This window comes from Pygocentrus nattereri, chromosome 14, assembly GCF_015220715.1.
Source record: "Pygocentrus nattereri isolate fPygNat1 chromosome 14, fPygNat1.pri, whole genome shotgun sequence".
Lineage (NCBI taxonomy): Eukaryota > Metazoa > Chordata > Actinopteri > Characiformes > Serrasalmidae > Pygocentrus > Pygocentrus nattereri.
Genome location: NC_051224.1, coordinates 22,388,334 through 22,399,955, shown reverse-complemented (window position 1 = coordinate 22,399,955; position 11,622 = coordinate 22,388,334). Strand labels below are relative to the sequence as shown.

Below are 11,622 nucleotides of genomic sequence, written 5' to 3'. Positions count from 1 at the left end.
TGGAGAAAAAAAAAGAACAGATTTAATTGGATGATTTGACACAGAATTGGTTGATTATTTCGTAATGCATTTTCTCAGTTAATGCAGTGGGACATCATCACCCATTCAGGCCCAATCCCATTACCACTTAGCCCTTAACCCTCCGTTTTGTGCATTCATGATTAGGGGTAGGGGGTCCTGATTCTTGTTTAGATAGAGGGGGAGGGTGAACTATTAGGTCTACATGGCCCTCCAAACAGAGGTTTTTCATAGACTCACTCCAGAGGGTTATGAGGAAAAAAAAAGGATAAACAGCAAGGTGGCTGCACAAGTGGAATTTTCTCTGTTAAAAAATATGATAACCATTGTATTAACTTATCTTAGTTTAATGTTTCAGTGTATTATGCTCCTTTTCTTCATAACAAGTATAAAAAAACACTAGAATTATGCTGATATCTTAGTAGCTAAATTTCCCATTCCACCTTAAACGGAGCAGCAGTTACATTCTGGTGTGTCAGGTGTCAGAAACGCTGCACCGTTTAAGGTGGAACAGGAAAATTCAAACAAGAAGCTGGAGAATATCTGACTTCAACTTCATATCACTGATGAATTAGTGGTGGGTGATAATAAATAATTGCCCCCCGCTCTTTAAAGGGACATGATACCCTAAATGTAACTAAAGGGGTAGGGGTAAAAATAAGAAACAGGACTGGGCCTAAATGTCCACTGTCACAGAAATCCCTTTTGCTAACATCAGTGAAAAGTGATGAAACGAGTCAAAATGAATATTGATGACAAAATCAATGTTGCAAAAGGTGGAACGGGAAAATTCAAGCAAGAAGCTGGTGAACAGGAAGCTGACTTTAAAGCAGAGTTCTGGATGAGATCCTGTCCTGGCACTTCCTAAAAATCCTTAAAATCAGGAATGTACATGAACATTAGTAAAAAATTAAGACTCATTCTGATCACGCAACTCAGTGAAATTCAAAAAATACGTTTTTCAAGTAGTTTTGAAAAGCAGCTAAACACACATATCCATCATTAATGGTGTTTCGGTTGTTACTTAAAGGGAAATAAGATCAAAATTAAAAATATAACGCACCCCATGCCACTACAAACACCATTAAATGCGGATTTTAAGGCCAGAATGCCCCTTTAATAACAGAAAAATCATCTGTTATAAAGAAATTCCCTTCTTTAAGAGGTCAACACTTAAGGCACATAAGTAAGATTTAAGCAAGATAAATAAGTAGATTAACTGACTGACTGAAAGGCAGGTTAAAGGATTAGTGCGACCCTACATGCTACCAGTGCTGCTGCTAACAGTGAATAGAAAGCAGCAGGTAGTGATTTGCATACCTAATTTCCATAATCATAACTAGATTCTTTCACTGTGCTTCCATTCACTGATAGCAACGTTAGTTTTTGGACAGAGTTAATCTGCTCAACCGTGGCAACAATAAGAGCAGGTCGTTCAGGGAACTTGTCTTTTGAAGGCGTAGTTCAGCTCAGCTCCGCCGCTCAGGAGCAGGTCGATCCCGGTGCAGAACGTAGCGTCGGCAGCGAGGAAAAGAGCCATCAGCCCGCTCTCCTCTTCAGTCCCCATCCGACCCATCAGCTGCTCAAGAAAAAGGAGAGAGGTGAGTGAGAGGAGCTGAGAGAGTTACACTAGAGGAAGGAGAGGACTGTACACTGTGGAGGAAGGAGGCACTCCAAGACTGGATTTTAAGAAACTAATTTTTGTGAGGCCTAAAATACCAAAGTCACCTATGTGCGAGGAACTGGCTTTAAAATACACCACTATTACTAACAGGAATAATAATAATAATAATAATAATAATAATAATAATAATAATATGCAGGTACTTAGAGTAATTAATAAATGCACACCGTTCAGGCATAACATTATGACCACCTCCCTGTTTCTACAATCACTGTCCATTTTATCAGTTCCACTTTGTGGTTCTACAGTTACAGACTGTAGACCATCTGTTTCTCTGCATACTTTGTTACCCTGTTCTTCAGAGGTCAGGACCCCCATGGACCCTCACAGAGCAGCCACTATTTGGGTGGTGGATCATTCTCAGCACTGCAGTAACACTGACGTGGTGGTGGTGTGTTAATGTATGTTGTGCTGGTCTGAGTGGATCAGACACAGCAGTGGTGCTGGAGTTTTTAAACACCTCAGTGTCACAGCTGGACTGAGAATAGCCCACTAACCAAAAATATCCAGCCAACAGCGTCCTGTGGGCAGCGTCCTGTGACCACTGATGTAGGACTAGAGGATGACCAACATAAACTGTGCAGCAGCAGATGAGCAATCGGCTCTGACTTTACATCTGCGAGGTGGACCGACAAGGTAGGAGCGTCTAATAGAGTGGACAGTGAGTGGACACAGTGTTTAAAAACTCCAGCAGCACTGCTGTATCTGATCCACTCAGACCAGCACAATATACACTAACACACCACCACCATGTCAGTGTTACTGCAGTGCTGAGAATGATCCACCACCCAAATAGTTCCTGTTCTGTGGGGGTCCATGGGGGTCCTGACCACTGAAGAACAGGTTAACAAAATATGCAGAGAAACAGATGGACTACAGTCTGTAATTGTAGAGATACAAAGTGTACCGATATAGTGGAGCTGATAAAAGACAACTAGCGTAGAAACAAGGAGCTGGTCACAATTTTATCCTAAATTAAACGTATCCAATTCCACCCACAAGTCAGGACTCAACCAATGCTAACTGATCAGCACTCAGTAGCAGTAATTTTAACCACTTAGGACTCAATACTGCACAAACAGGAATACACTGATGAGTTTCCTTTCATTTTTAATGCACTATATCTTCATACTTTCCAAAATTAAAGAAAGCTGCCATATAAAAGACTGAAAGAATGCTTAGCTTTCAGTCTTTCAGGGCCCTTCAGTGACAACTAACTGGCACCCTCTAGTGTCATGATTTTGCTATTGTGGCTGAAACAGGAAATAACTAGGCTCCCCTTTGTGGCCCTTTAAGAATCTGCTCAGAATAACAAAAATAAAATGCTGTTTCTTCCATTTCCCTCCGTTTCACTGTAGGAATATCCATCGTTTATGATCTGACGATCTAATTCAGAATAAAATACAAGAAAACAAACTGGGTCCTTCTGTGCTAGTTTAACTCCCAGGTTTAAACAGAAGAACGTTAAAATCAAATCTAGAGGACGCAGGCAAACAGCGCAACGATGCCAGGCGCTATATTTTCTCTTCTGCTCCAGTGATCACTTTTTGATTGCAAGCTATAATCTGTCAGTAGTTTCTTAGCTGGTCAAAAAAAGGTAAAAGGTCTGTTGGTGCTGATGCAGATGTTTTGTTTGGCACAAGCAAAATGGGGATTTTTGGGGTTTTTGGTTTGTTCCCTTGTATATTTGTATTTTCTTTGTTACCTTGGGAGAAAACAACAAAATCTAAAGCAAGGACTGGAACATATTATCAATGTTACCATTTTATTTTTATTGTGATTGCTGCTCCTGCTTTGAAATAAATAAATAAATAAAAAAAGGGTAAAAGAACAGAAAAGCTAAATGAAGCAGCATGGAGTGAGCAGACCACCCCAGAGACTTCAGTGTTTTGGTTTACTGGATGGTGAAGGTGCTGGTGAGGGTGTAATGTGCCAATGTAACAGGAGAAATGAATGACAGTCAATCAGAACAGATTCCTTTGCCTTCTGTCTTTCTCTTTACCTGTGCGTTCTCTCCTTCTTTAATAGTGGCCAGAGCATCAGGTGTTTGTCCTGCGAGCTCCTCCCACAGAGGGGTCATCACGTTTCCAGGAGATATGCTGAAACACACAGAGGAGCGGGTACAATGCACGTACAATTCTATACAAACATGCCTGGTAAAATTACATGCTTTGTTAAATCTGTGAGTGAAAATTAGTCAAACCCTTCAAATCTCAGGCTTAGTACTACACTATACTAATCCTTATTATTCAGTAACTACAGGGACTTCATTACAAACTGGCTGAGCTATTCTTAGGTTATAGAAGTGTGTAATTTAAGTGGTTTGTTCATCCTCTATAGAGAGCTTAACATACTGGAAAATCACAAAATATAAAATATGTGGGAACACTATTTGAAATGGTCCTTTGTAGATGTAACATACTCTTAACAGAGCATCAGTAACAAATCAACATATCAGTTCAGTACCAGTGGTGCAGCATCTGAATACACTGAAGTAAATATCTTGATCTGTTGATACATTAACATTACATCTACTGAATGCAAGTAATGTTACTTTCATTACGCACAAAAACCTCATATTACCAACCTTACCCAACACCTAACCCTCACCCTGGCCCTAATTCTTACCCTAACCTTAACCTCAACTGTAAACCTAATCCTAACCCTTAGCCTAACCTTATCCTCAAACCTAATCCTCACTCTGGTCCTAATCCTTTCGCTAACCTTAACCTAAAACCTAATCCTAACCCTCACCCTGGCCCTGATTCTAACCCTAACCTTAACCTAAAACCTAATCCTAACTCTCACACGGGCACTAATTCTAACACTAATCTTAAACCTCAACCCTAAACCTAATCCTCACTCCAGGCCTAATCCTAACCCTCAAATGTTTTTGACATGTTACTGAGAGTCTGCTGAGTGTTTGTTTCATCTAAATGGACCCTCAAAGTGTCACCTAATGTGCCATTACATTTGCACAGGCCCAGCTGATAAACAGTACCTGTGCATTAAAATGTGAGGGGGGTGTCTCTGTAGAGGAAGTCTTCACTTATTTACACTTAAATCCACAAAATCAACCACAATTTCAACAAAAACATGGCCTTTGCCTGAGGTGCCCAAACCTTTGCACAGGACTTCATAAGCTGGTCAGCGAAATGAGAGAAGAGGAAAAACATCTGAGGGGTTATATCTGAGCTCACCAGTTCACTCTCACGTTGTAGCGGCTCTCGTCAACAGCCATGGCTTTGGTCATGGAAACAATGGCCCCCTTGTGGACAAAGGGGAGAATTACACAGCCTTAACATGAGCAGACGGCGTTTTAGTCCCAAACCGAGCGACTTATTTCAACGTGTTTTTATTTTTAACCACAGACTCAACTGATCAGCTTCATTTCTCATCCCCTCATGAGAACCAGCACTATAAAAGCAACCAGTGGTGGATGAAGTACACAAATCATGTACTTCAGTTAAAGTAGAGATACCCAAGGTAAAATATTACTCCAGTAATATTTTTATAACTAGAAACTTGCTCCACATGTAAACAAGTTTGAGTTGAATAAAACTGGCTTTAAACTCACAAATGAGTTTCCTTTACTATGTTGATCTGTAGGCCCCTGTTCATAAACATAAACTAGCCAAAATTAATTTACTGTGAAATGAAAGTTTGTATAAATTCAGAAAAAAGATGCGTCAGTCACGACTGCATGTGTGCACGTATTTCTATATCGTGGTCTATTTACACAAAGTTACGTTGGAGTCCGGAGTTTCTTCCATCATTTATGCCGGAAACTTTTATGCCGTCGGACTGTCGTTGAACCGTGTGCTGCACTGGACCGGTATGTCCAACAAGTCAAAACAAGTTAAAAGCGTGCGCTGTGCCCTGATTGGTATTCTTGATTTGTGCTTCTTTTGTTTTGACACACACATAAACCAAAAGGAAGGACAGATTTCTCAGAATGTAGTGGAGTGAAAATAAAAAGTCGCTCAAAAAAAAAAAAAAAAAAAAAAAGGAACTTACAATAAAGTACAGATACACGAAGAAACTACTTCAGTACCTAACGAATTACATTTACTTAATTACTGTCCACCACCGCAAGCAACAAAGTGAAAGATTTCCCACCTTCGTGGCCACGTAGGGAGCTGCATGCTTCTGACCAATAGAAGCCACCAGGCTGGCAACGTTGATGATGTTGCCTTGCGTTTGGCGCAGGTAGGGGAGAGCAAACTGTCCCGAAAGAAGAATGTGCAGAATAAGGATTACGTTCAAACATGAACTTTATGAGCTTGTTTGATTACAAAGAGAAGAAGAGAAGCAGAAGTGTTTCAGTAGTGCTGATCAGACAGGACAGACCGGGTTTGCAGCTCAAACCTTAGATGCGAGAAAGTAGCTGATCAGATTGAGGTTGAGTAAGTCTTTGAACTCCTCTGTGGTGGTCTCATCCGTGGGTTTATGAGGGGGATCTGAGGGAGAGAGAGAGGAGAGAGAGAATTGAACCTTTTTAACTTCTTGAGACCACCAGTGGTTCCAAAACACACTCCATCATATTTTTCATATTTCATAAGCTACATTCAGAAGGTGGGCGTCATATGAAGCTGTAACTCTTCTTTCCAGTCAAATGTGATGTCATTTTAAACCCTTATCATAAAAGAAGCTGAACTCACCATTTTGTTTTCTACTGAAAGTCGACTCATTTTTCCATAAACCCATAAATAACTAAAATAAACTATTATTAATATTACGTAATAAATAAATAAATTATTAATATGAATACATAAATAAACCCATACATTTTCCATTTTTCCATAAATAATTAATTTCATGCAGTTACTGAATAATTTGCAATTTGGTCACGTAAATTTAGATGGAATGCCATCTGCGCACAATTTTAAACACACCGTCGCTGTATAAAAAAACAAGCATCTCCAAACTGGTAACTTTACAGGGGAAGTTAAAAAAAAAACCTTCTTCACGGTTAAAAATGAGAGGTCAGCTCAACTTAAAATAGAAACTGACTACATGGCTTTTGTTGAGTTGACTCAACTTGAGGACACCAGAGGGGGGCCGTCCTACCCACCCAGAGAGAGCGAGGCCAGTTGTGCTCTCTTGGACTCCTGGCTACAGATGGCTGTAGCACAGTGCTCACTTTTTATTTAAGTTAATGTAACACGATTTTATTCCAGGCAATTCTGGAGCATTTCTATTGGTCCATTCATCTTGAAGTTGGCCCACAGTCTATAGAGCAGCGATGTTCATTTTTGGACAGTGAGCCTTGCTAAAACAAACACAATCAGGATGAGCAAAGCAACTGTACAAACTTTAACCAGTCTTTAAACTTTGGCCAGTCAAACAGACAATGCAGGAGAGGCTACTCACGCCATCCAACGTTATTGACCAAACAGTCTATCTGTCCGAACTGCTCGACGGTCACTGTGATCAGTCTCTGAGGGACAAAAAAAAAAGAAAAAAAAAAGAGAAGCACTGAACAAAAGCCCTCTAATGAAGCTGTGGGCAGTCAGGGTTTCATTATGGTCACCATCGCCGCACCTTGATGTCCTCTTCCTTCGCCATGTCACACAACACGAAGAGGCAGCTGCCTGGACCCACTTCATTCAGCTCCGCCTCCAGAGCTTTACCTGCGCCAGCTGACGGGACAGAAGAACATATATCCATATAAACATGCATATACAGCCATGCGCAAAAGTTCAAAGGGTCAAATTTAATGCGGTGCTGATGTTGCTGTGTAAATAAGTGACATCTTCTACAGAGATACTGTACATCCTTCTGCACACTTTAATGTACAATTACTCTTTATTTACGCACATTTACAAAAGATGGTTCTATATAGTGTTTTTAAATTGTTTTTAAAAGGTCTTAGATCACAAATACAAAATAAAACATTTACAGACAAAAGTACTAAAACAACAACTACAAAATATGGCCTTATAATCGTGAATGAATATGTAAATAAAATAACATGAAAGGAAAAATAATGGGTCTTTGGGATTGTTGTGTGTTCAAGAGGGGGGATTACCAAAGTCCTCCATGGGAAGCTACGGGAGGGATCTGAAAAAGGTGATGAAAAGTGACCAGCACCTATAAAAGTCCACTGAACCCCTCAAACTAAACTTGATCTTCTAGAGGTGCAAAACAACCCCAACATCTCTTAGCCAGAGGGAATGAGAAGGAGGAGAGCAAGACATCCAGCTGATAAGAATTCTTCACCTTGCCAATATCTACTGCTTTTGCTCTGTTTCCAATTCTTGAGAATTCAATCGTGTAGCGCCGACGTACGTAGTAAAAATAGCTAGTAGACTCGGGTGTTTATAAAGACTGTTGAGCGAGTAGAGTATACAAAGTCCCTGAGTCTCCCCAATTTGCGACAAAACCAAAACATATGAAAGAGGGTCGCCGGGTCCTCGTTGGAGCGAGGAATAGAACCATTTTCTTTACTGAAGAACCTTTGAGGGACCATCTTTTGTATGTGTGTAGAACCCAAAGGGCTCTATGTAGCACCAAAAAGGGTTCTTCTATCAAAGCTCGTCATCATAACAGAAGAATCCTTTTGATGCTATATAGAACCCTTTTCTATGCAGAACCATCTACAGCACAATCTTCATCAATTTCATGCTGCAAAGAATTCAATCATGCAAAGGGTTCTTTGAGTGTTCATGGCTCTATTTAGAACAACAGCAAATAAACAGAAACCCTGGGCTAAAATTTGCATAATTGAATGAAGATGTGTTGACTTGTTTTCAATCAGAAAATTAGGGAAGCATGTCGTTTATCCAGGGTTGGGTTTTGGACACAACTGTACATATAGCGCAACAACAAACCCAACAGTGGATTGATGTTATCCAAAAAAGTTGGGATGTTGTGCAAAATGTAAATAAAAACAAACTGCAATTATGTGTAAATCAATGTAAAACCACATTCTGCATGTATTACAGCAGCATTGCTGTATCCCGGTGCTCCCCTTCACCACTGAAAATATTTGGAACATTATAAAACGAAAAATCCGACAAATGAGACCCCGAGAGCAGCTGAACCCCTGCTGAGCAGCTGAAATCCTGTATCAAACCAGAATGAGAAAACATTTCACTTTCAAAACTACACCAGTGTCCCCTCAGTTCCCAAACACTTACAGAGTGCTCTTCAAAGAAGAGGTGACGAAACACAGTGGTAAACATGCCCCCGTCCCAACTTTTTTGGAATGTGTTGCTGGCATCAAATTCAAAAAGTGCAAATATTTTTCAAAAAACAATAAAATTTCTCCGTTTCCACATTTGTTATGTTGTCTTTGTAATAATTTCCTTTAAAAATATGGTTTACATCAATGCATCCTATTTTTATTTACATTCTGCACAGCGTCCCAACTTTTTTGGAAATGGGGTTGTAAATAAAGTGTATGTTGAAATGAAACAGTAAGACAACGTAAATAAAACTGTATGGCAAAAAAAAAATTTAATATTAAAAGAACCATATCTTTTTATATATATATATATATATATATATATATATATATATATATATATATATATATATATATATATTTAAACATGATTCTTTTCCAACCTTTCTTTAGCCCTATAATCAAAACAAGATATTTGTATTACTGTGCCTTTAAGACTGCTGTATGCGAAATGTTCTGATTGGCTGCCCTGAATTGGGCCTCATCTGAGTAGAAACACTCCCTATAACTTCAAAGTGAATGGGCGGGGCTAAACTGCTGTAGGCTGAAAAGGCAGATGTATGTAGCTAACAGTGTGCACAAACTACAAATTGATTTATTTTAAAACAGTGAGGGGAAAGCAGTTTTCCCTGTTACTGGCCCTTTAAATAGGACTGTTTGAATTCACAGTTCACAAGAAACTTAATTGCAATACAATACAAGACTACTTTTCCAATGAGGCAGAATTCAGGACAGAAGATCATAACAGCTTATTTACACACAGCAGTACAGTAACAATAAACAGCCTGCATATGTCAAAGGGGGAGATTGGAAAATGGCCATCCATAAATGATTATTGTTACTGTTTCTGGCTAACAAAACATGGGAAATTGTGATTATAAGAAGAAGTAAGGGGAAGTACAGGAAGAACAGGCAATGCATAAATGAATGAAAAGGCAAATGAACATGCAAACTCACACGTTATATGGACAAAAGTATTGGAGGAGCTTTTATGAATCCCATTCTAAACCCATAGGCATTAATATGGAGTTGGTCCCCCTTTGCAACTGTAACAGCTTCCACTCTTCTGGGAAGCTTCCTGAGGCATTAAGATTTCCCTTCCCTGGAACTAAGGGTTCTAAACCAACCACTGAAAAACATGAAAAACCTGAAAAACCCCATACCAATATCCCTTATCCACTAAACTTTACAGCTGGCACAATGCAGTCAGGCAGGTAACGTTCTCCTGGCATTCACCAAACCCAGACTCATCTATCCGACTGAAAGATAGAGAAGTGTGATTCATCCCTCCAGCATTTTGATCTTAGGCTTGTGTGCAGCTGTTCAGCCAAGGAAACCCATTTTGTGAAGCTCCTAATGTGCAGTTTTTATGCTGATGTTGCTTTCAGAGGAAATCTGGATCTCTTTAATGATTCAACAGATGACAGATACTGTGCTTCTGCACTCAGCTGCCCCACTCTGTGAGTTTACGTGGTCTACCACTTCATGGCTGACCTGCTGTTGCTCCTGGATGCTTCCATTTCACAATAATAGCACTTACAGTTGTCTGGGACAGATTTAGCAGGACAAAAATCTCACAAACTGACTTGTGGCAGAGACGGCATCCTATGACAGTGCCATGTTTAGAGTCACTGAGCTCATCAGTGCGACCCTCTACTGCCAGTGTTTGTCTATGGACACTGCAAGACCACGCGCTTAACTTCATCCACCTGTTAGCAACGGGTGTGACTAAAACACCTGAACTCAATGATTAATAGGGGTGTCCCAATACTTTTATCTATACAGCGCAAATAAGTATATAAATAAATAAATAAATAAATAAATACCCATGTCAACTCGTCATTATAAGTGTATATTTGCATATTTACCTTCATTGGCGCAGAAAACAACTTTGGCCCCATTCTGCACTGCAAAGAAGGAAAGCAGGACAGCCTCATTACACCAACTCCACACACACCGCGCTCCTCTTTCACCCGCCCCCCCTTCGCCCCCCCTTACCGAAAACTTTAACGACTCCTCTCCCGATGCCCCTCGACCCGCCGGTCACCACCGTCACCTTCCCGCTGTAGCGGAGCCGAGCGCTCGCCATACTGCGCCTGACCGACCGGCTGCTGCTCTCCAGACTGAAGTCAGTCACCTGACCGCCAAACTCCCTGCAGCTTTCACTTCGCTCTCATTGACCAATCAGCGCCGCTGCTGCTCCTCAGCCCCGACCACAGCTTCCCAAACATCAGCCGCCTGACACGCGCCCTGTCAACTGAGCCGGCGTGGTGCATCATGGGACTTGCAGTGTTTTTTTTTTTTTATATGTACACACACACACACACACACACACACACACACAGACATACACAACCACACACACTCTCACACCTAGGGGTATTTAGCATGTCCAAACAGCCTGACTGCATGTCTTTGGACTGTGGGAGGAACCCGGAGAACCCGGAGGAAACCCACGCAGACACGGGTAGAACACGCAGACTCCACACAGAAAGGACGCTGGTCGCCTGAGCGGGAATCGAACCCAGGCCTTATATGAAAACAATATAAATGGATAGATCATAGTCAATAAATCATTAATAGTGATTACTGAATAATTCGTAGTCGACACTGAATAATTTATAATAGATAATCAATAATTCCTAGCATTTACTGAACAATTCATAGTAGATACTGAATAATTCATAGTGGATACTGAATAATTCATAGTACAAACTGAATAGTTCACAGT

The 11,622-nt window shown here is 40.5% G+C and overlaps 1 protein-coding gene across 1 annotated transcript; it reads right to left on the bottom strand.

Moving 5' to 3' along the window:
- Positions 1-11,046, bottom strand: hsd17b14 (hydroxysteroid (17-beta) dehydrogenase 14). The gene is made up of 9 exons (XM_017710350.2): positions 10,890-11,046; positions 10,760-10,798; positions 7,247-7,344; positions 7,076-7,142; positions 6,071-6,162; positions 5,822-5,926; positions 4,903-4,970; positions 3,705-3,801; positions 1-1,597 (listed from the first exon to the last, which is right to left on the bottom strand). Exons 1-9 carry the CDS (start codon positions 10,978-10,980, stop codon positions 1,454-1,456), a joined length of 801 nt encoding a protein of 266 aa, XP_017565839.1. The 5' UTR covers positions 10,981-11,046; the 3' UTR covers positions 1-1,453.
- Between the last annotated feature and the right edge of the window lie 576 nt (positions 11,047-11,622).

What these genes read in the sequence shown, in the direction of transcription:
- hsd17b14 (XM_017710350.2), bottom strand. Translation starts at nt 10,980, where the DNA reads ATGGCGAGCGCTCGGCTCCGCTACAGCGGGAAGGTGACGGTGGTGACC. An exon ending in AGGAGTCGTTAAAGTTTTCG is followed by an intron (nt 10,799 to 10,889) that starts GTAAGGGGGGGC and finishes CCTTCTTTGCAG; the next exon opens with TGCAGAATGGGGCCAAAGTT. An exon ending in GGTCAATAACGTTGGATGGC is followed by an intron (nt 6,163 to 7,075) that starts GTGAGTAGCCTC and finishes TCTCTCCCTCAG; the next exon opens with ATCCCCCTCATAAACCCACG.